Genomic DNA, 25,472 nt, shown 5'->3' on the forward strand with positions numbered 1-25,472 from the left:
ATTAATAAATGGTGGGTCTGGCAAGTCCCATGCTTATTAAATAGTTTCAGAAAGCACCAATAATCTCCCTTAAATATTGTCCCAATATTTTGCTAACCCTTTAACACCTGGATAGACATCAGATTTTTTTGTGCTGCATTCAGATGCCTTTCACCTGCATTTAAATCTCCTGAAACTTGAGAAAATTGGTTTGATTTTTTTCAAATCAGAATGAGCAATTTGACAAGGAATAAAGCATAAAAAATAAAATAATAAAAAAAAATAGTGAAGGTGACAAGAAAATTATCTGAAAATTATCTGACCAGCAGCTATGTTGGTACTGTATGTTGACGTACTTTCTTGCTGTTTTGGGAGGCATCTCTTGTTTAGGGCACTCTGTGCTGAGTATAAAGTGCTGTATACCAGATTAGCAATGGAATAATACCTGAACTGTCAAGCACAGTGACTATTAAGTAAGTGGTGATAGATTTAATGAATGACAACCATCAACACAAGTATACAATAGCTACTGAGAGCAATCAGAGTTGCATTCGGTAACAAGATCCCTAGATGAATACTCTGGAGGTGTCACCTAGCAACTAAGGCTGTAACGCCTGGCAAAGGACATTAAACACACAACTTCACACATGTCTCAAAGTGTGTTTTGTCGAGTTGGAAGCCAGAAGCGACTTCATGCTATTGCTGTACTCCATCCAAGTGAAAGGAGCATCTGAAGGCATTAAACAGGTATGTTGACTATGATCAATTATACCTTAAATGTTGGCATTTTGTCACTAATGTTTGCAAAATTTGTGCTGAAGAAAACACAGACTGAAAAGTGTTGAAGTGTGTGCATGAAACACTCAAACCTGTGAATCAAAGTGTGCTTAGATCACATTATGATATCACAGTCCTTTGATTTGGTGTTAATGTGAGGCCTGAGTCAACGGCAGCTGTCTTGACAGTAGGAGGCTGATATTTTTTTGAGAGGGTGGAGCAATCAATGTAGTATAACAAGGCAATTACAGCCTCTCTGTCCAGTTGATCATGAAGGATTTGCTACCGCTGCAGTCAGATATAATGACTGAGTCAACAGGTTAGTGTGGATTTTAAATATGTGGTATTGTGGGTTTAGGTCTAACTAAAAACACATTTGTTGGAGATGAGTTTCCAGTGGAGGAAGCAGAGATAATGCAGAACAGGTCACATGTCAGCAGTATAACTACATTACATCAGAATACTAAAGGCTCTGCAGGCTTTATAGATTACGTTTCTGTAACTGAACTGACAAGATGCACTCTGGCACTTCTCTCTTCAGACTTCCTCTCCATCAAGCACTTCTTCCAAGCAGAGGGTGTCACAACTTTATGTTTTTCTTCCTCAGAAATGCTGCCTAAATTTGAGAATCAGGTTCACCCACATCAAAAGATTGAGCAGCTGCAGCAGCACAAACTTGAAGGGGTGGTTACTCGTTTTAGAAAGGTGAGTGTCCGCCTGTCAGTTTCCTTTTTACTTGCCTTTAAACTGTGTGATGCTGCATGTAGTAAAAGTCCTGCCTTTAAAGTGTATTTTAAGTTAAAGTAATATAAAATAAAGTTATTTATTAGTAAGTAAGTAAATACTGCAGAAATACTGTAGAATGTAGAATGTAGAATGTTGTTTGGATGGAGTAAAGTAATTCATTTTTAGAAATTATATGTTTTGTGTATAAAATGTTAATATTAAAAACAACAGTGAAGTAAAAAAAAAAGGTACAATTTATTCTGTTAAACTGTGGCGGTGTAGAAGTATAAAGTACTAGGGTTGGAAATTGTGGGCATTTTCCTCAAGCAATTGATTATTGTTAATTATTGATTATTGTTAAAATTAATCGTTTTAATTGTCATGAAAAAAGGCAACAAAACAAAAAGCTTTATTATTTATTTGTTTGTTTTTTCCTTTTTCTTGCTTATTAAAGTTAATTTTCACATAATTTTCTTGTACCTTTTTTTTTTTTTACTAATTTCCTGCTAATTTTGTGGGTAATTTTTTCTCTCCTTAGTCATTGCGTTCTTCCCATGTTTTGAAAGAAATCAATCCAACTTGCTCAGGTTTCAAAGGGTTAAGTATAGTACTTATGTAAGTGTCGCCTACTGTCCAAAAAATTTATAATTTCACTTGTGTGATAAGCCTGATCTATATCCCTTTCTTTCAAGTACAACAAATAGTTTTGAATTGATGCAATTTAATCATTTACAAACCACACAATGTATACCTTTCAATTTCCGTTTTTCAGTCTGGTGTGTATTTAATCCACTCTCAGTAATACAGTATTATATCGATTCAGAGCTGGCGCCCGGCTTCTTTCTGTCCTGTAGCTGTACGGTTTATTCGTGTTTCAGCAGTGCTCAGCTTTAGCTCGCCTCTGACATCATTGATGCAGTGCTGAGTGTGAGCCAGCATCCTCAGCACTGACTGCAGAGCCTGCGCTCACACACTGTCATGCTGTCAGCTCTCAGCCGGAGGCAGATCTGTGCACCGTCAGCCCCCCCATGCTGCATCCAGGATGAGTGAGGGGGAGTCACGGCTGGTTCACACTCTGGCGATCAGCGCAGCCAAACCCTCTAAGCACCTGTCTCTCTCCCCTTCTTTCCAGCGCTGCGCCTTCGCGTCCTGGACCAGGGAGAACATCAACAAAAGGGAGTGCTGCTTCTATGAAAAAGATGTAAGGTAGGAGAAGATGCTGTGATGTTTTGGGGAGGAAAGTGTCTAAAATGACCTTGTAGTTGCTGTACAATAATACAGAGACACTGTAGCATCAGCCCTCTGTTGTGTTTCTGGGAGGAGGCATCGCCCTCCGTCACCTCCAGGGCGGCTGTGTTAATGTTAACTGAATCTGTTGGTTGTTTGTGGTAGCTGAAATATTACAAGATTTCTTTTTGTTTCTCCACCAGAGAGGATGCTTGTAAGTGTGGCTACTCAAAGACTGATCATGTGGACGAAGCCATCAAGCCGGAGGACTTTGCAGGCGAGTCGTGGGACAGACACAGACACGTTCGAGAAGTGCCCACTGATGCTTTCGGAGACATCAGCTTTGGCGGTTTGGGACAGAAGACTGGCAAGGTGAAACCCATCATTCCTCTCCACTTTAATAACATTACATGTGAGTTTGGTTGTCTTTCTCCTCACCTTTGTGTCCCTCTGTTGTTCTCAGTATGTGCGAGTGTCCACAGACACCAGTCCAGAAATCCTGTACCAGTTACTGACTGACCAGTGGAAACTGTCCCCTCCCAACCTGCTGATCTCAGTGACCGGAGGAGCCAAGAACTTCTATCTGAAGGCTCGACTCAAGAACATGTTCCACAGAGGTCTTATCAAAGTGGCCCAGACAACAGGTCAGACTAAGATGATGATTAACCAGAGAGTCTGTGAAAGCATCTGTTATATGACTTCCTGTGTAGTTGTGGAGTCAATGTCTGCAAGTGATGAAATATACCGGATCACCCTCAGAGGTTCACTCCTTCTGCCTGAAACAGAGCTACTTAAATTGCATTCACTGCCCACTAATCTTGCTGATTGTGTCCCATTTCATACTGGTTACATTATGTACTCAAAGATGCCAGCGAGTAAAAGTCAAAACAAATTTTTTGTTGGTAGTGAGGCAGCGCCAGAAAGAAAGAAACAAATTAATTATTTACTTGGAAAATCATTTAGCTCTCCAGTTTACTGTAACTGGCAGAGGCTTTTATAAGCTGCTGCCAGTTTGATTGACATCTGATATTTGCTTGTAGACTAACTGTAAAAACAGTACATGGGACAGATGAGCGTGCACAGCACCAACAAATGCAAGGGAAAATGTCAAACAAGAGTGAATCTGGGCTTGGTTTTTACAAACAGTTACAGATACTCCTGCATGGTAGACCTATACCTGTAATGCTAAAGCATGCACGGATATTTTACACGACCATGTGCTTCCAAATTTGTGACAGATATTTTCTGTTTGATATGAAAAAGCTTCATACACACATTGAAGTTCATGAAACAGTTTTGTGGCTCTGGTGTGAGCTCACCCCATTCAACACCTTGAAATACATCAGGACCCAGACTGCAGGCTAGATCTTATCTCCCAACCCAAACCTTGGACAATTTTAACTGAGCTTTTGTGGCGTAATAAAAGCAAATCCCTGCTGCTACCCAGCTGGCACCGGATGTCACTATGATATCAGAAGGGCATTTACTCTTACATTGAAAAGACATTAGATTTTGGCTGGAATGAAAATCAAGTTAACAATGTTTCAAATGCATAACAATGTTAGAATTTCACGTTTGTTCGTTGTTAACATTGAAATTTTGTTCTCCATATCACACGACTAAATGCCTAAATGTTGTTATTCTACATCATATAATGTTGGCATGAGACTTTGGATTTTGGTTATTTAATAACACAACTTAAAGCCAACAAAAAATCAATGTTATCTGTCGTCAGTATTCAACATCATATTGATGTTGGCATTAGAAATTATCCCAGTATTGACTTTTGTCATCTGACATTATAACAAAACAAATTTTAATGTTTAACATTTTTAGCGGCCAGCTGGGTTGCTTCCAAATTATTGTGGAAAGCCTTCCTAGAGGAGTGAGTACTGTTATAGCTACATGTTATAGCTCAAAATTTTTTGACAGTTTGGAAAATATGCTGATTGGCTTAGAGAGTTAGATGAGAAGATTGATACCACCCTCATATCTTCCATTATATATGATGCTACAGTCAGCAGCCAGTTAGCTTAGCTTAGCATAAAGAGTGGAAGCAGGGGGAAACAGCGAGTTCACTGAATAACATTTAATTTGTGCAATCTATGTAAAAATCAAACTGTAAGAAAGAAAAGTTGAGGTTTATTGAGGGTTTATACGTGTAACTTTATCTTGGCGATGAATAGTTACCAATAAGCATAATGACAATTTATCACTCTAATGCCCATGATTTTTTTAATGACATGCTTAAAAATCACAGATTTGTAGGTGTCCACATATTTCCCCCCAAATAGTATTCATACATACTGCAAATATACTATTTTGACAAATCATTTGGACATATAGTGTATGTGCAGTATGTAGTATTGAATTGACTCATGTTGTACACAGGTGCGTGGATCATCACTGGAGGTACACACACCGGTGTGATGAAGCATGTTGGGCAGGCTGTGAGGGACTACGCCCTGAGCAACTCCATGCACGGCCAGATTGTGGCCATTGGAGTTGCAACGTGGGGAATCATTCACAACAGGGACACTTTGGTGCATCCAGAGGTACACTAAACACATTTACACATGTGGCGTGTCTCTGTCTCTTGGTAAGTTTCATCAACTGCATATACGTCTTCCTCTACTTTACTTTCTCTTCACCTCCTCTTTGTCTGCAGGGTTGTTTTCCAGCCCATTATTTAATGGACATAAAGGACCAGGGCAGACTCTCCTGTCTTGATAACAACCACACCCACTTCCTGCTGGTGGACGATGGGACCCATGGACGCTACGGCGTGGAGATTGAACTGCGTAGCCAGCTGGAAAAGTGCATCTCCAGAAAGCGCCTTGGAAACAAAGGTTGAAAATAGCTGATGCAACGTCCACAGAAGCAGCAAGCTGTTACAGATAACATCTCAAATCTCGTTCTGGTTTTATCTGTTCTGCTTTTAATATCGATTTTTTATTGTCTAATCTGCAGAGAGTGGCGTGACCATCCCTGTGGTGTGTGTGGTTTTGGATGGAGGACCAGGCACTCTGAATGTGAGTCGTCAGTTTTCTGTGTCTCTCTTTGTCTCACTGTTTTGTCTGACTGTTTTGTGTTTCTCCTCTCAGACCATCTATAATGCCATGCTGAACGGTACACCCTGTGTGATCTTGGAGGGCTCCGGGAGAATAGCAGATGTGATCGCCCAGGTGGCAGGACTGCCAGTAACCCGAGTCACCATCGCCCTCATCCACCAGTTAATGAAAAAGTTCTTTGGCCAAGAGTATGAAAACTTCCCCGACCTCAAGATCATAGAATGGACCAAGAAGGTATTTTTCTGATTATACAGACGACTTCAGATATTACAGACCAGTTTCCAAGCTACCATTTCTTTCTTACTACTATCTTAAATTAGCATTGTTGTATGCTAGAATTTGCTGATGGTGATTTTTCAGGCATTTAAATTTATACCAAAGTATTGGACATATGGAAATTCTGATTCTATGAAAGCCATAAATGAAAGAAAAAGGGATCGAAGTTATTACAACTCATCTTCTGGGGACAATGAATGTACCAAATTTAATGGCAGTCCATCCCATAGTTGTCCAGACATTTCACTCTTAACCAAAAATGTCCACCTTATGTTGACGCTCGAAGTAAAGTCAGGCAATCATCAATCTATCCAATAGTTGTTGGGAGATGTCAGTCTGTTCTGGATAAACTGGCTGAAACTTTAGATCCATGGCTAAAAAATTAGTATTATCTAAATAAGTAGTATTATTAACAGTATTTTAGTAATAGCAACAATATGTTTTAGAGAAATTTCAATTTCACTCTGGGTTTAGATACCATCAGAGACATATAAACCACCCTTCTGCAGGTTTTTAACGATCTTCTAGTAGTGTCTGATGATGGAGACTGCTCATTATTATTACTGAACTGTAGTGCTGCATTTGGTACTGTGGACCATAACGTCTTGCTTAATCGCTCTGATACAGCTTCGTTTCGTTCCAGTGATACCTCAGTCATAGCATGGTTTATAATACTATATGTGATGCTTCATCCATCTCAATTGTGGTGCACCACAAGGCTCGGTTTGGGTCTTGTAATGTTTCCTGTTTTCTTTCTCGATCAAGGATCTTAAAAGAATACTTTACCCACAAAATAATCATTTGTATGTCAATTAGTCAGTGTGTTTTCCATTGAAGTTGTGAAGAAGACTTTGTTTTTCTCACATGCCTACAGTGTGATTGAAGGATCCACAAAAGGTGAACATTATTTATGAACTGAAGTCAGTTATAGGCGACCATATATAACAGCAATACAGTATAACAATACAACACAATGTGTTAAAGTATTAACACACATTATATCCAAACATCCATTTAAAAACTCACACAACTCATGCAGTATAATCCAAGTCTGAAGTATCCAGCTTTGTGCTTCCCAAATACATGCATTGTTGCAATAACCTAACTATCTAAAATACTCCCACCTTAGGGTGCCCTAATCAAACCCTTCAATTCAAGTGCATTGACATTTTAAATCTGACTGTTTTGCGAAAATGCACGCATTTGGGAAGTATTGACTGTAGACTTGGATTAATCTGCATGAGTTGTAAACAGATGTTTGATATAGTTTTGCTTGTGTTAAATGCAGTCCCTCTCTACTTCAATTCATAAAGAATGTTTGCCTTTATTGGATTATCCGTTCACTGTGGATGCATGCAAGGAAAACAAAGGTTTCTTCAGGAATTTAATGTATCATATGGTGAGTAGTTGATATACAAATGGTCATTTTGTGGGTGATGTATTTCTATAACAGATGAGACATGATCATATGATCCTTATTTTAGCCTCCCATTCCCGGCTACCAGATGATTTCAGAAATGATTTTGAAATTTGACTCATCACTTTCAAGGCTAAAGGTCAAGCTCCCAGATAGACCTCTGAACTCTTGACCCCTTATTGACCTCTGGTCCTCTGGGTCTCCTGGTTCTTCTTGGGTCCAGGTTTGATGTGAAACTGTGCATGTGTGTCTTTCTGTACCAGATTCAGGACATCATCAGAATTCCTCACTTACTGACGGTATTCAGAATAAGCGAGGACAATCATGGAGATGTGGATGTAGCTATTCTTCAAGCACTACTGAAAGGTGGGATTTGGTTTTCACGCTGATACTCAGCACCAGATTGGACTGACTGTAGGCATCCTACACAACATTAAGTATGAAGACGGAAAGGCTTGGTGCCAAAACAGCTCTTAGGAAGTATAATGTTGCTTCTCAGAAAAGTGATTGGACTGCAGTATCAAATGTGCCCAAATCAAAACCAACACAGATATTCTTGCAGATACGTTCACATTAACGATTGCTTTTTTATACAGAGAGACATTGATAACCACACTTGATGTGTTTATAAAATTATGTAATGCTTGCAAATGTCTTCCTCCTCGTGCTGGTCTTGAGAAAGACTCATGAAACCCATTTAGATGAGGCTTAATGCACATTGTTATAAAGTACACTGAGCTAAAGAGCACTAAAAGTGGGTCCACCACACTGGACATTCACTTAGCTCATGATCATGATGATTCATGCATCTATCTAAACTGCTTTCCCTGTAGTCTCCATCTCTAAGCTATTCGAACAATAATTAAAGTGCATTTCCAGGCAGTCATCCTGCTCACTTAGCAAGGACATCTGCTGTCGTTTTGGTCTGTGGCCACAAAGTTCATTACAAAATCTTTGTTTTTAAAGTGAAGCCTTGCAGTTTGCTGCTTGACCATGTGGTGCCATTCCAGTTTTTCTAACAGTGTTCCAGCATTGAAGTGCTAAAACACGATGTTCAATCATCATTTTATTGATTAAGAGAAACTGAATCATTAGCAAGTCAGTTATCAAGCAAAAATGCAAGATTAGTTTCCTGGTTCCAGCTTTTCAAATATGATGATTTGCTGATTCATTTATATGCCCCCACATCGCTGTAAATCTAATAATATCCATTCAGGGTTCCCACAATCATGAAATTCATGGAAACATGTTTAAACTAGAAAAACAGTTTTTCAGGCCTTGGAATGGTTTGGAATTAACGAAATGTTTCAGGAAAGTTTTGAATATTTTATTTTTTGTTTTAAATATGTCCAAAACATTTCTAACATTACACGAAATATACATTTCTTGAAGAACTCATTTAAAATATAGTTCTGCACTGTGTGACGTTGAAATGTCATTTGACCAGACCGGCTTCGCCCCCTATTGGGGAAAAGAAATGTCCACATCAGGGGAGAAGCACATGAATACAATGAATATTCACTGTCAGTGTGCAAAGTACCCCTCTGTGATAGTCTGGTCTATTGGCAAATCCAACTAGTTCGCAGTGGGAATGTCTGATGAGCAGGTTAAGTTAGTATGCATTAGTTTTTGCATCAGATTTTGCTTATCCGCAAATGTCTGGGAAGTGCGTGTTTAATAATGTTTGGCTATATCACTGTTAAGGCCTACCCATTTTAAACTAGTCAAATAAAGTCATTAAATTGGGTAAAATATTACAGAAAAGATCTGACAATTCATTGGAAAAAATATGCAGAAACCCTGACTGTTATTTGTGAACAATAGACATTTCTCTCCTGCATTCAATCAGTCTTTTGACTTAACGTTAACAGAATTGACTGACATATAAATTGTTTCTCCATGCAGCCTCGAAGACCAGCGTGTTACTGGGAACTGAGTCCTGGAAGAGGCAGCTGGAGCTGGCTATAGCCTGGAATCGGGTGGACATAGCAGAGACGGAGATCTTCACTGAGGAGAGCCAGTGGAAGGTTGGTTTTTGTTATTCGTTATTATACAGCATAACCATTTAATAAGTATTTAAACCTTTAAACTCTAAGCAAATTGGTGTAAAAAGACATGGGAAAAAGATAATGAGCAACTTGGTTAGAAATGTTCCACAAATTGCAAGAAAGTATAAGTTTTTTAGAAGTTTAATTTATTTTTTAAAAAACGGGGATAATATCTTGGAATTAAAGTTATATTTCTAATTATCATAATTATGTATTTAAAATTATATCATAGAATTATATAATATTAAAACACTCATTGTGTTATTTGCTTTAAAAAAAAAACTTATTTTAAATTTGTAATAAATTTTGAAGTTATTTCCGTGTCCTTTTTTTGTTCATTTCTTATGTTGCTCATTGCCTTTTTCCCATGTTATTGAAAGAAAATCAAGCCAATTTGCTCAGGATTCAAACGATTTATCATCCAATTTCGAACAATTCTCCTTGCATTATAAGCTCAACATCCAACTTTTCTGTATCAGATTAGAGAAGTGTGTTGCTTGATAAACTGTCATGTTCTCTTGTCTGGTTCCCACTCAGTCCAGTGACCTCCACTGGGCCATGTTCTCAGCTCTGGTTAGCAACAAGCCTGAGTTTGTGAGCCTGCTGCTGGAGAACGGTGTGAGTCTGAGGGAGTTCCTGCAGGATGAAGAAACTCTGTGCGAGCTCTATAAACAGCTGCCCGGCTGCATCTTTCTCCGTAAGCTGGCCAAGCGGGTCCACAGTGCTAACCGCAGCAGAAGGAAGGCGCCCCGCCTCAGGCGTCGAGCTCACTCAGGGGAAGGCGAAATGATCTCCTTGACTCACGTGTCTGAGGAGGTGCGCCACCTACTGGGCAGTTTCACCCAGGCGCTCTACCCTCCCTCCAGCACTGCATACAGCTTCAACATGTCTATGGAGGAAACATCTGCCTCAGTGAGTCTGTTTATCCATCATCTGAGACTGAATTAATACAGTTTAGCTATCAAAACTAAGTGCTTTGTGCTTTACATACACACCGGGGGGGGGGGTACTGGAGGGTATTTTTAGTGTACTTTATTTTATGATCTTTAATGACTAATATAAAGTGTTTTGGAGTACCTTGAAAATCACTCCATAAATTAATGTATTATTATTGTTGTTATTATTGTTATTATTATTAGTAGTAGTAGTAGTAGTAGTAATAGTAGTAGTAGTATTTAAAAAAAGACTACTTTTGAATAAATAAAGATAAATGAATCAGGATTTTTTCCATCAGAATTGTGCACATGACATTTATCATAATTTGGGGAAATAAAATTTACAGAAGATGTAATTTAACAGTTATCCAAACAAAAATGAAATATTAAAAATCAAATTCTGTGTCTGGACATGCTTTAGTAGAACTGATATGGATACGTCCAAAACCCAGACAGTAACAGAACACATTCCTTTACTTTCCATCTAGCTGTCTAAAAGTCCGAGTTCCCAGGCTTCAATCAGAGAGGACAATGCTGAAGCTGAGAGGGACCCAGCCACAGATCTTTTCCTTTGGGCTGTCGTCCAGAACAATAAGGAGCTGGCTGAAACTGCCTGGGAGCAGGTGCTCACAAAAAACACCAATGCATGTAGAATTTGAAAATAGTTGTTTGTATGTGGCATTGCATCTTTCTGTGTCTGTATCTGCATGTGCACAGTGTAGAGACTGCATGTCAGCTGCTCTGGCCGCCAGTAAGATCCTGAAGAAAATGGCAGAGGAAGAAAGTGATGTGGACGAGGCAGAGGCCATGAAAGAGCTCGCCAGTCACTATGAGGAACACGCAATTGGTAATAATATTACAGGCATAACATGTGTGGCTCTAAAAATGTGACATATAAGAATTTTTTACAAGGTTAGCATTTGTCTTCTGTGTCTGTGTGTGTGTGTCTCTCCCAGGTGTGTTCAGTGAGTGCCACAACAGCGATGAAGAGCGGGCTCGGAAGTTGTTGGTTCGTGCGTCTCCGTTTTGGGGAAGGACAACGTGCCTGAGGCTGGCACTGGAGGCTGATGATAAAAACTTTGTAGCTCAGTCAGGTGTTCAGGTAGAGCAGAATTTCAGATTGATGTTTTGCAGCCTTTTCTTTCAACAATTTTAAAATCCAGAAGAACCTTAAAAATCTGGAAACTTAAAAAAAATGTCAGCTGTTTGCACCCTGGCATTCACTGCACAACTGAGTTGAATACACAACTTTATGGAGTAAAAAACATAGAGTTGAATGTGATGACTGAGACTTTAATTTTGATACCCATGAGGTTTGACCTAAACAACATTACTGCTGTAGATTCAGTCTTATAATGTGTCTGTCTTTAAGGCTCTTCTGACACAGATCTGGTGTGGTGAACTTTCAGTGGACAACCCAGTGTGGAGAGTACTCATCTGCATGGTCTTCTTCCCACTGATCTACACCAGCTTTCTCGTTTTTAGGTGAGTCCTGTGTGTTACATGTGTGAAACTGTACGGGTAGCCATCTTATCGAAGTCAGCCCGGACAATGATCTGCATGGTCATACAAAGTCGAGGGGTCCCATGGTCATGAAATTCCTGGAATAGTTATGAAATTAGAAAAAGTATTTTTCAGGCCTGGAAATGATACTTATATGATATAAGTTTTGAATACACAGTATTTTGGCTATTGCTTAAAATATGATCATAAAAATCCCAAAACATATATACAGGTGTCTGGATAAGCAATATTCACCCACTGTGTTGAGTCTTCATCCACCTGGACACTGGAGACCTGTAAGGACATGAACACAATCAAACTTATTTTATTAAAGTATTGCGATCGCGCAAGTTGCAAAACAATTATCAGACTTGTCCATAATAATAATAATGATAATAATAACTTTATTTATATAGCACGTCTAAAAGCATAGTTTACAAAATGCTTTGACGCCGTCCTATTGAACATAAGTGAGACAAAACAAGGGTAGGATTAGGATAAAATTAAAACAAAAGAGCAAATAATGCAAGATGCAGGTGACAAAATGTCAAAATAAGATAATACAAACAAATAGACCAAAAACAGCAAAAGTGATAAAAGCAGTAAAACCACACATAAATAAAATAGAATAGAATAGAATATATTTTTATTGTCCACCAGGTTGGAAATTTGTCCTCGGCCCACCAAACACAGAAGACAGCAAAATGAACTGCAAACAATCAGTGGATAAAAACAGAGCACATAAACAGGTCATTAGGGACACTTAACACAACAGGTTCAGGTCATTGTCAGGAAATTGAAACCTAAATAAAATAGGTAAAAAAAAAAAAAATACAAGACAAGACAAATGCATACAAACGTGTAAAAAATTATGATCCAGCACACATCAAATTGCACTGATATCTAAATGTGGGTTTTTATCCCCCAAAAAGGGGCAGGGCCTTGACCTTTTTGCAGTGTACCCATACGTGCTGGTCTGGTCAGCTACTTGGCAGCTTGATGAGGAAAATAAAGTTAGTTAGTAGTTTGATTATCAAAATGTGTTGTGCTGGTTTACTGGTGTATGGATTTATCACTATACAGGTGTGCACCTGCTTTAAACTACTTAAAACATGTGTGGGACTACTGAAAACCTCATGACGATAACAATGCCACCATGGAATTTGAGTACAGTTTAAAATGGTTTTATTATATCTGTATGAAGTCAAAAACTTTTTATGCCCCCTGTAATCACAGAATAATGTTTATACCAGTCATAAAGGACCTTTATGGAGTGCAGAGTCCAAGGCCACTCCCTTATTTGAAAAAAAAAAAACCCCAAACAAAAACAAAACCTGGCTGCTTCTTGAGAAACACTTAGTTTAGGACTTTGTTACTTTGGAAGCATGTGAAGAAGGTCTGAAGCTGTTGTGCACAAAAGTGAATATATTGTGGGTTTTTTTATGAGACCAAAAAAGAAGAGAAGGGTTAGACTTGTATCTCACTTTGCGATCAATAAGGGACATTCTTTGCAAAAAATCAAAAGCCTTCAATGAATGGGTTTATCGGCCATATATTTCAACAATGTCTTCAAAGACACCCTGAAGTTTAACCTCTCGCTCTTCTTCTTTGGTCATATGATTTGTCCTTGGATCCAAAGAGCAACTGTTGTTTGATACCTGCACTTGTGAAGTAGCACTCTTCACGTGATCTACTGGCCTTTGCTGTCTCTATCATTCCTTTTACCTCAGCTGATTAAAAGTTAAAAGTGTTTCCGTTAATCTGTACACACAGTAATAAAAAAAGTAATAACCTGGATTATAGATTCATACATTTGGTATTATATCGTAATGGTTTATTTACTTATTTAAAAATAACACATTTCCATTTGTATTCATTTGAAACCCCCTGGCATCAGCGACAGCTCTTACTTTTTTCTCTGATAACCGTAACAGATTGATGTTCTTTGTCTTTTAATGTCTGAATGAACAAATGTACCACATCTATAGTGTTGTTCAAAGGCTTTATGGTTTCTCAATGAAGTTGTAATTCTCTGTAGACGTGATGAAGTCCTCCAGAGAGAAGCTGATAAGAATGAAGAGATCAAGACAGTGGAGTCAGTGACAGGAAGTACACTGAGAACAAATGCTCGCTGTCCGTAAGTTGACAGTTACTCTTTAATACATTGATAAATTATGACCCTTTTCACAGAAAAAAAGCTCATTTTTTTCTGGCTGTATGACCATTTCCAAGAGTTTCTAAACACTTAAATATTTTGAAACTAAACTATTAAAGGTCTGGATTTTAACTTCTAACAGTTGTAAGAGTTGTGATTTTTCAGGTAAGTGAGGGAAGAGCAAGAAATGTGTCTGAACAAAAAACAGTCACACAGTCAAACAGTCTCTGATCCACAGTGACCCCAGTCTGCAGCGCCTGAGGCCTCTGAGCCGTTGGTCCCGGCTGGTCCGCCTGTACAGCTCTCCGCAGGTCAAGTTTTACTGGAATATTGTGTCATACTTCGCCTTCCTCTTCCTGTTTGCTGTGGTGCTGATGATTGACTTCCAGACCACGCCCTCTGCTGGTGAGGTGCTGCTCTACATCTGGCTGCTCTCTCTGGTGTTTGAGGAGGTCCGACAGGTGAGAGGATGCAGCTTGGACACTTATTAGAAATATTAATATAGCTAATCTACAAAGCTAAATTAACTTTTCTGTCTCAGCTGTTTCATGATCCTGATGGCTTTGGGTTTCGTAAAAAAGCCAGGATGTACATCCAGGACCTGTGGAATATTTTAGATGTTCTGTCCATTGTCCTCTTTATTATCGGCCTCACATTCAGGTAAGGTTTCTTCCCTCCCAGACAATCACTTTAAGGCCATAGAAGTGGCAGTCTATGAATAAACAAGTTTTTCTATCTCAGGCTGACGACTGAGCTCTTCTACGCGGGTAAAATCCTCCTCTGCATCGACTTTGTGGTCTTCTGCCTCCGTCTCATGGCCATCTTCACAATAAGCAGAACCCTGGGGCCCAAAATCATCATAGTCAGGAGGATGGTGAGAGGCTCACATGACATTATAATGAATCCAGAACTGATGTAATGCAGCAGCAATTGCAGAGAACAAAATGCTACGCTCCAAAACACCTTTTATCTGGTACAAAAAGAGGCCTCTGCCTCATTGGGGCCTCCATCTGGAGTCTGTTAATGAATGTGTGCACATTAAGTGAAAAGGTGTTTTGGAACAAAGTGTTGCAGCTGGTCTGTTTGGTCCTGCTCAGGGTGCAGAGATTATACCTAGAGCAACAGGCAGCCTTTTAAATTACTGAAACTTGTCACTGCTAAATGTATTAACTGTAAAAGAGGTGGTGCTTCAGGCAGCGTGCAAATCAGCTCTCTTAAGTTTAGATTGCAAAATGTAGCTCAGATAACCCTTTGAAAGCTGAATAGACATCCCCTGTGCTGTGTTCGGACACCTTTTTCAAGTATTTAAATTTCCAAATCCCAAGCTAATTGATTTGATTTTCTTTTGAGAACATGGGAAAAAGGGCAATAGGCAACTTGGCAAGAAATGTCCTGCAAATTGCAAGAAATCAGTAGATTTAGAAAAAGAAAAAAAAACTAGGGAAGAATGTCCAGAAAACTATATGTCTCATTATCATGATTATATATTTAAAATTATTTTACAGAATTATTAGAAATTTTAAGTTCTCTTTTCAGGTAATTTTCTTGTACTTTTTAACAGTACTTTTTTTTGTTTTTGAAAGCCAATTTGCCCAGGTTTTAAAAGGTTAAAGTCAAATTCCAGAAAACAATACTCTCGTTACACTTGACATGTCACTGTTATTCAGATATATCCACATTCTGAAGCGTAACATTCGACTGATGTCTGTTTGTGCTCCAGATGATGGATATGTTCTTCTTCATGTTCCTGCTGAGTATCTGGGTGGTGGCGTACGGTGTGGCCAAACAAGGCATCCTCATCCACAATGACAACCGGCTGGACTGGATTCTCCGTGGGGCAGTTTATGAGCCGTACCGCATCATATTTGGGGATTTTCCCACAAATATTGATTGTGAGTGGAGATGGAAAATACTTAAGTATTGCCGTCTTTGTAGTTGAAACGCTGTAGTTTTGTAAAGTGAAACATGACTAAATGACTCTTAACTTTTATGAAGTGCAGACCTGGTTATTTAATGGGACAGGTCACCCCAAAATCCAAAAATACATATTTTTCCTCTTACCTGTAGTGTTATTTATGTGATATGCAGAGTTTTGGAGATTTTGGCTGTAGAGATGTCTGCCTTCTCTCCAATAAAATGCTACTAGATTGCACTCAGCTTGTGGTGCTAAAAGCATCACATTTGACTCAACAATAATGTCTCTTTCCAGAAATCATGACCAAGTTACACAAGATAATACACAGACCTTGTTGTAAGCAGTTTCAAGTCGGAACTATTTTCTTTCTATTAAACTAAAGCCATCAATTTTTTACCACGCAGAAGAAAATGTACACCTACTGCTAACTCACCAAGCATCACTGAGCTAACTAATGTTACAGCTCAGTCAAGGGGGGCACTATTAATGTTTACATGTCATGCTGTCATGATTACGGGCCTTGTTTGTGAGTAGATGCATTTTTCCTCCTGGGTGCCAATGCGATTGGTGTATTTCAGTATAAAGAAAATAGTTCTGAAGGAAAAAAATGTCTGTGGAAAAAAAATGTCTGTGGAATATCTTGAGTAACCAGGTCTTGATTCCTGGCAAGAGACATTGATGTTGAGTTTTTGAGATGTATTTTTTTGGCGCTTCGAGCACCACAAGGCAAGTGCCATCTAGCGCCATTATATTGGTGAGAAGGCAGACATCTGTACTGCTGATATCTCTAAATTCACACCAAAACAATCATGATTGATGAATAGCGCTAGAGGTAAGAGCACAAATATGTGTTTTTGATTTTGGGGTGAACTGCACGTTTAATAAAGATATTAACACAAAGAAAATGCTCTCTTTGCCCTCTGCAGATGCTGCATTTGACATAAACACCTGCAGCATGAATGGCACAGATCCTCTGAAGCCCAAGTGTCCTGTGCTGAATGAAAACCAAATGCCAGCCTTCCCTGAGTGGCTCACCATCATCATGCTCTGTGTTTACTTGCTCTTTGCCAACATACTGCTGCTCAACCTGCTCATAGCCATCTTCAAGTGAGTTCTCCTCCATATCTGTATGTCTGAATTTAGATATTATTTGATCTTTTCTCTGCAACAGCTGTTCCCTCGTCATCCTCTGTCTGTCTTTGTGTTCCTGCACAGCTTTACCTTCCAGGAAGTTCAGGACAACACAGACAGAATATGGAAGTTTCAAAGATACGAGCTAATCAAGGAGTACCACAGCCGCCCCGCTGCACCTCCTCCTTTCATCATCTTCAGTCACCTTTACCTCTTCATCCGGAGCGTGGTGCTGTGCAGGCCCCCCATCATAAGCACAGACTTTAGTAAGTGCTGTTTTCATGTTCATACACCTTTACAGTTTTCTTTAACCCTTTAAATCTGAGCAAATTGGCTTGGTTTCTTTTTTAAAGAAAATAGAAAGAAGGCAGTGCACAGTTAAGGAGGAAATGACCCAAAAATTGTTAGAAATTAATCAAAATACAAGAAAATTACCTGAAAATTAGTATTTTTTTTTAAACAAATGGATGAAGACTACATTAAAACCCCAAAAAGAAAGCAAGAAAATGGCTCAGAAAAGTGATTAAAAAATTATACTAATCCTACCTTATTTCAAATATGTAACTATGATAATTACAAATATAGTTTCCCCCTCGCTTTTTTTCGCTAGACATTTCTCCCTATCTTTATTAAAATAATTTTCAAAATTTACTAATTTCTTGCAATTTGTGGACCATTTCTTACCGAGCTGCTCATTGCCTTTTTTCTATAGTTCGGAGGAAAAAAATTGCACCAAGTTGCTCAGGAGGTTCAAAGGTTTAAATACTTGTGAATGGCATCTGAAAGGAGCATTAGTAAAGTGATGTTGCTCTGGGTTTCAAAAGGTTAAGTTGCACCAATAGAGATATTAAGGTATGAAATGTAGAAATGTAGTCTCTCTGGTTAAACTCAATCCCAGTTTGTCTTTAATGCAAGTTTTTGTGTGTGCTTATGCAAACATGTTCAGATATGGAAGTGAAAAAGCATGCAACGCTTTTTTTCAGAGAGCACGCTTCCTCAGATCGAGGAGGAGGAGCTGCTGTCCTGGGAGGCCTTGATGAAGGACAGATACCTGTTGTCCACACAGCAGGAGCAGAGCCAGAGCATGGAGCGACGCATCCTGGACACGGCCCAAAAGTAAAGCTCTCATGGGAACGTAGCCTAGTATAGCTGCATAACGACAGAGTATCTCTGTCTGTGTAAGCCCTGCAATAACACCTATATGTTTTAGGTATGACGCAAAGTGTGGTTTACACAGTTAGTTTCAGACACTTTAAGAGTTTAGTATTTTAAAGCAAAAACAGCAAAAAAAAAAAAAAACCCACAATGAATATCTTTTTATAGCATATAGAGCATCTATTTTGATACTCTATATGCACTAAATTGCACCAGCTATTTAGGTTCTCTCCTAATTTATGTATTGTTGACACTAGAGGCTTATTAACTACTAGTTTGTTTTTAACTAAATTAGCTTCTGAAATTGGTTGCACCATGACTACTTGGTGTATAACTTAGTATAATCTAGTTTAAACTAAAGCCATGAGGTAAGTGACCAATCAACAGTAAAAGATGGTTGGAGTTCCATCATTATGGTTGTGTTGTACACAAGACAAGAGGCTGTGTGTTGCAAACTGCAGTTAAACCCCGACTTTAGATGCAAATTCTAAATGCACTGTTTACATGTTAAAAAAATGTTCCTGAAACCTGAATAACACCTGCACATCCCACATATCTTAACCAGAAAATGTAATATTTGGAATAAGGCCTAATTCAAAATATACAAACAAAATGTTCTGTTTACATGTCCTGTATTAAATTCAGAATATTGTCATATTCTGAATAATTAGTAGACAATAGTGTGCACATAAAGTTATTTTAAGATTTACACCACCCTCAGGGCACCTATTTAGTTGTTACCTAGCATTATGTTGTAACTTATGTCCGTGGTGCAATTGCTTTTATTTTAATAATGCATGAAACAGAGATTAGTAATAATTTCTTTTATAATTAGGCCAAGTTTGAACTTTGACACAGCTGATGCAACAGGCTGCAGCTCTGAGCAGTTTCAAGCAACTTTCATCTCTTTTTTTTGGTTTGACCAACTCCATCTTCACTGTTTTGGTTTCCCCCGTACCGCAGTCTTCAACTTTTTTCCAGCAATGCGCATATTTGCCCTCTTATCAAGAGTAAGATGAGAAGAACGATAACACTTTCATGTTTGACTGTTAAATATTAAGCTTGAGCATAAAAAACAAAACAAAAACCAAAACACAGAAAGTTTCACTTATTTAATTTGGGGACATGGTGCGTGGTGATGCTGATGGTGACTTTTTAGCTAAAATGCATCCATGTCAATTCATTTTTGCTCATATTAAATAAGACACATTTCAGTGCTGATGCTGTGTTTGTTTTCTGATATTGGTCTCAACCATGCTCCTTTTTTTTGTTTTACATTTTCTGTCATTTGTATTTGTTCTTCTCTTTCATGTAAGTGTCTTTCAGTATTTTGTATTCTTTATTTTGTATTCGTATTTTTTTTTCTTTTTATATTTCATGTAAAACATCTTTGAGTACTTAAAAAGCCCTACATAAATCCTATCTATTAGTATTTGTTAGTATCATTATTATGATGATGATGGTGATTATTATTATTGGAGTTGTGCGCACTGCTGTTTTTCTACATTAGCATACTAAAACAGAGATTTTGTTACTTTTGGACAGAGCCAGCCTGGCTGCTCCCTCTGTTCCCAAACTTTGTGCTAAATGGATGCATATTGTGCCTTAATATGTAACGCACAAATATGACGGTAAAATTAATTTTTTCTAATCTAACTTTTTCTCCTAATCTGATTATAAGGAAGATTGTATAAGTTATTGCTTTAACACAGCAACATAGTCTGTGTTTTTAAGGTTTGATAATTCCTACGTGTACTAAACATAAAGAGTGTATGACATTTAACAGTCTGGGACTGATGTTCAAATGAATCCCAGACACTCACACATGTTTTTTTTTTTGTTTGTTTCCTCAGGGTTACCGTTTTAACTGATCGACAGGAGCGGGAAGAAGAGACGAGCTCTGCTGCCATGGTGCAAAGACTGGCTCGACTAGAGGAGCAGGTTGTGACCTGGTTTTTGGTTATCACTGATGCTGCACCTGCGTCTATAACATTTCACACTCTGCTGTGGGAGCAAGGCACAATGCCAAAAAGACACGACACACTTCTTGATGTGTGTTTGTCAAATTTTTCCTCTCCAGATGTCCCCGATGGAAAATCGGTCATAACATCTTCAACGCTGTGTAAACAGTCATCAAAAATATTTGACCCACTTTTTATTTTTTGTCTCATTAGGTCATGCAGTCAGCCAAAGCCCTGCAGTGGATTATGGACAGTCTGAAATGTCGGGGTTTTACAGCAAAAGAAGCACAGCCATCAGGTCAGCAAACAACTTCCTCATTTGTTATTATTGTCAACATATTACATGTCAAATCTCCTCTTGTTTGCGCTCACTTTTGTCCTCCCCTGCAGCGCTGGTTACAACAGACGAGTCCCTTGATGCTTTGAGGAATACATCAGAGAAAGAGGACGGGTTCCATGTGAAGGCCCGTCAGTTTCACTACCCCGACAGCAAACTCACACGCTTCCCTGTGCCTGAGGAGAAAGTGCCATGGGAGGTATTCCACAAACACCATAAAAACACCACCTGCTGCTCCTCACAACATAGCTGCATGACAGGATGGTTTATTAGATCCAGATCGTTCACGTTTTGTTTTGTTTGTTTTTTTCAGGTCGGCTTCAGCTCATACATGCCGGCTTATTACATTTCTGAAGACGACAGGGACAATGTGGATGGGTATGTTTCTACCAAGAGGATTTTTTTGTTCCTTCGTTGCTTGGTCTTTGGACATATTTGAAGCAACGACAAGACATTCAGAGAGTTTTTGTCAAGATATAACAAATTATTTTCCTATTAAAAAATGTTAAATCAAATACAGCAAACCCGTCAAGTTGCAGTTACAATTTACATCCATGTCTGTAAAATGTGGATCCTGGCAGCACAGAGGAGCAACGCTCAGTTTCAAGATGGACACCCAAGATCAGTGTCCAGAATGGCCAGAAAAGTGTTTTTGCAAAACACTGTGATGTCATAGTGAAGTTCATCTTTGACCTTTTGGATATAAAATGTCATCACTTCATTTCATCCTATTAGACATCTGTGTGAAATTTTGGAATAATAAGTGTAGGAATTCCAAAATTATGGCCAAAAACATGTTTTGTCAGGTCACAGTGACCTTTGACCACCAAATTCTTAAGAAATCATGAAGTTCAAGTGGACTTTTGACATCACATTAACAAAAGTGCAACAGATAGTTTACGGTGACCTTGACTTTTGACCCTTTACCACCAAATTCTAATCATTTCATCCTTGACCCAAAATAGATGTTTGTGCCAAATTTGGATAAATTTCATCGAGGTGTTCTTGAGATAGTGTGTTCACAAGAATGAGGCAGATACATACACACAGTGACCTTCATCGTTGAGTCCAAGTGAACGTTTGTGCCAAATTAGAAGAAATTCTCTCAAGGTGTTCTTGAGCTATCATGCTCACAAAATGAGACGGATGCTAGGTCACGGTGACTTTTGACCTTGAACCAATTAATTCTAATCGATTCACTCTTCTGTCCAAGTGGACGTTTTTCTATAAGTTCCCTCAAGGTGTTCATGAGATATCAAGTTTACAAGAATGGAACAGATGGATGGATGGACAACCTGAAAACCTAATGCCTAAAAAATGTATCAGAAACGTTTTTTGACTCAAACTTCTCTTACCTTACCCTGGTTCAATGTCTCCTAGCTTCTTATCTTTTGTGTTTAATTTATTCTTTCTCCTTGCAGATCAGAATCAGAAGCCTCAGATAATTACAGGTATGATAGCAGATAAGATACACCAGGCATCAAGTAGCACTTTCGGTAACCTTACAAGCACGTCATGATGTCTTAATTAACATCTGATCTGCTTTTAGAAACCCAGGAGGGAGGACGGGCATCAGGGGACGAGGTGCACTAAGCCGCCTTGGTCCAAATCTGAACACAGAACTCGTACTGACTCGGTAGGTTCTCTCATGTCCTAAGAGTGCTTTTAACAGGGTTCCCATGGTCATGGAAAACCTAGAAAAGTCATTGAATTTCACAATTATGTTTTCCAGGTCTGGAAATTAATGAAAATCATTAGAAGTTTTAGAAAAGTCTTGACATTTTGGTGTATGTAACTAAATTCGAACAATCTTCCAGGGATGACCGTCCACGTAATGTAACACATCGGCAAACATATTTTCTGAAACTGCCAGCGTAATATAGCTTTAATCAATGCATCACAACGTTTGTTTATTATCACATACATTTATTTATTTCCTTTGTCTCCTCTGTGTATGCAAGCTAGCTGAAATTACAATTATGGACAAGTGCAGTAAAAGAATTAGAAATATCTTGGGTTTGAAAAGTCATGAAAAAGTTCTGAAATTTTGTGCATGAAAATGTGTGGGAACCCTTTCTCAAAAAGTTCATTTCACCACCACTGCCGATCTTTGTCTGCTGAATTTTAGCTGGCGAGACAGTGAGAGGTCTGTTTTGGAGTACCTGGTGGTTTGGGATGAGAGCCAGGGAACCTTGGCTTTACCTGGAGTGAGTCATGCTGTTTTTTCACTCCAGCTGCTTTTTAAAAATGTTTTGAGCTGTTCAGACAAATGTACCTTTCTGAAACCTTCAGGGACCTGTTGAATCTGCCGATCACTTGCCAGTGACTCTTAAGAGAACCATGGGAAAGAAGCTCTATGAAATAATAAAAGCACTAGCATCAGAAGGAACAAAGGTGGGTCTGTTCAGCACTTCGGTTCGCCTTTATAGAGTAGAGCTTGAATGTTTTTAGAGGGGCAATTTTACAACAGCCTACAGGGGCAAACACACTACAACAACAGGCCAGAACAGTTCCATGAAGAGAAACTTGCTGCAGCTCCAGAAACGATCCCAACAACGAATACTTGCTGCAGTTTTTCTTTTTTTAAAAAGTGCTGCAGAAAGCCAAATCATTAAAAATGCATACATTCTTTTCTGTAAATCTAAAGTATATGGTTATAATAATTATACATAAAGTCTTGTCAAGTTCCCCATTGCCTTTTTCCTTATGTTTTTCAAAGAAATCAAACAAATTTGCTTAGGGTTCAAGGGTTAAATAGCATGTGAAAGCTACTTTAACACAGCACAAGAAAGCTGATGTCACTCCAGGTTTCAAAGGCTTAGGGACAACTCAAGAAATGACCCAAAAATTAAACAGGAATTAGTAACGAAAAACAAAAAAAACTGACAAAAGAAGAAACAAAACACAAAAAACAAGGAAATGACATAAAAGTGCTTAAAATAAAAATAAAAAAGTAAAAAAAATATGCTGTAACATTACTTAAGAGATGATATTATGGTAATTACAAATATAGTTACAGTTATAGTTCTTTTTCCCCCAGACATTTTTCTAGCTTTTTTTTTCGAAATCTAAGAACATGTTGCAATTTGTGTAACATTTCTTACCAAGTTGCTCACTGCCTTTTCTGAAAGATATCGACCACATTTCTCAAGGTTCAAAGATCTGAATACTTGTGAAAGGTGTTTGAAAGCAGCACAAGAAAAGTGATGTCGTTCCAGGTTTCAAAGCATTAGTAGTCAGCACCTTGTTCAAGGATACTCAGATGTGTTGATTTGAACTCTGTTTAAAAAGTTAAATGAAGATGAATGATAGTGAATTCATTCATGCTTTTATTGACTGTGACATTGAGTTACTTGTTGACTCTGACTTGAAGTTGCTGTGTTTTAGGTGTTTGAGGGTTATGTAGATGACTGCAGGAACACAGATAACGCCTGGGTGGAAACCACTGTGCTAAACATTCACTTGGACAGAGCGAGCCAGGTGACGGTCGATATCAACAGTATGGTGAGAACATTATTATTATTTTAGGGATTTAAATTGTATTGTTTATTAAATTGGCCCTTTGCATTTGATTCATGGTTCCCACGTGAAATTTAAAATTAATTATTGCGTTGTGATTATTTCTGTTTCAGGTGACCAGCAGCCATGGCGCTCTTCAGTGGCGGGAGGTGAGCAGCAAAAGCAGACTTTGCTCAGACCAAAGAGACTTCCTGCGGCTGGTTGCTGAGCTGCACAACAGGAAGTTCTGATGTTCAACACTGCTGTAACTGTAAATGTGCCTCTCGATCTGCAGGTTTCTGCCTGTTCATGTGGCCTTTTGTTAAGGCTGATTGATTCTGTTGCACTGAAAGCACTTAAAAAAGACACTATAAAGCCATAATATATGCTGCTATGGATTTTTTTTCTCAACAATTTGCACAGATGTCATAGGACAATAAACTGAATGTGTAGCCCACATACTGTGATGTGCACGTACATATACATACATGTGTACACTGAGAATAAATGCCTCAGTTCTAATGTACTTCACATGAGTATTCCCATTCACAGAGGCAAATATGGTACTTTTTACTTTACTGCATTTATCAGTTAGTCCTGACTTTTTTCCATACAACACATATAAATGCAAATTGGCATCTTAATGTATAGAAAATGATCAATTATTCTCTGTAAAAATGCTGAACACTATTAAGTTCCAAAAAAAAGTCCCAGCTGCAAAATCACAATGCCACTTGCAATACTAACAATGCAATAATATGACTTACAGTATTTAGTAATACAAACATCTGAGAGGGATCACACTGCATAATGAGTACTGTTGTTTTTATATGTTGCTCCTATTATTTCTGCATTTTTACTTGAATAAAGATTTGAATGCAGGAGTTTTAGTGTGTTTTTATGGTTTACGGTAGGCCACAGCTGCTTTCAGGATTAAAGGAGTACTTCTCCCACCAGTGAAATACTTAAGGACTGTGATTTATTTATCAGAGTAGGGGGTGTCTGGGGTGTTTCCTATATTTAAGAGTTTCTGGCTATGATCAGTGGTGTTATTTGGGAGATTTTGAAAGAAAACATGCCTTTAATACCCACCTCTGGGTTTTGGGGTTCAGGGGATATTTAAAGAATAACTACTACTACTCCACTTTTAGCTTTGGTGTGTTATCCTTGGAATGTAATAATAATAACAATAATAATAATAATAATAATAATAATAACACCAATAATAATAATAATAATAATAATAATAATAATAATAACAAATGTGCAGGGCAGAGGGGGGGGGCTAAGACACTTCTAGTCAGTAAATCGTGTCACCTCTCGATCAACAGCGCCTCCCTGGTCCTCGCACACACTCAGAG

At 38.4% G+C, this 25,472-nt stretch overlaps 1 protein-coding gene across 1 annotated transcript; it reads left to right on the plus strand.

Annotated features, from left to right (window-relative positions):
• Positions 1 to 1,059: 1,059 nt before the first annotated feature.
• trpm2 (transient receptor potential cation channel, subfamily M, member 2) lies at positions 1,060 to 24,362 on the plus strand. The gene is made up of 34 exons (XM_042494881.1): positions 1,060 to 1,075; positions 1,364 to 1,461; positions 2,615 to 2,688; positions 2,913 to 3,081; positions 3,173 to 3,353; positions 5,101 to 5,264; positions 5,378 to 5,558; positions 5,680 to 5,741; positions 5,814 to 6,014; positions 7,737 to 7,839; positions 9,379 to 9,500; positions 10,059 to 10,433; positions 10,945 to 11,079; positions 11,174 to 11,303; positions 11,413 to 11,558; positions 11,829 to 11,941; positions 13,998 to 14,096; positions 14,353 to 14,575; positions 14,656 to 14,774; positions 14,856 to 14,988; positions 15,835 to 16,006; positions 16,956 to 17,136; positions 17,245 to 17,426; positions 18,144 to 18,276; positions 20,169 to 20,256; positions 20,490 to 20,574; positions 20,667 to 20,812; positions 20,927 to 20,991; positions 22,035 to 22,064; positions 22,163 to 22,249; positions 22,742 to 22,820; positions 22,906 to 23,007; positions 24,001 to 24,117; positions 24,246 to 24,362. The coding sequence occupies exons 1-34, from the start codon at positions 1,060 to 1,062 to the stop codon at positions 24,360 to 24,362; spliced, it is 4,428 nt and encodes a 1,475-aa protein (XP_042350815.1).
• Positions 24,363 to 25,472: the final 1,110 nt, after the last annotated feature.

The sequence above is a fragment of the Plectropomus leopardus genome, chromosome 10 (assembly GCF_008729295.1).
Source record: "Plectropomus leopardus isolate mb chromosome 10, YSFRI_Pleo_2.0, whole genome shotgun sequence".
Taxonomy (NCBI): domain Eukaryota; kingdom Metazoa; phylum Chordata; class Actinopteri; order Perciformes; family Serranidae; genus Plectropomus; species Plectropomus leopardus.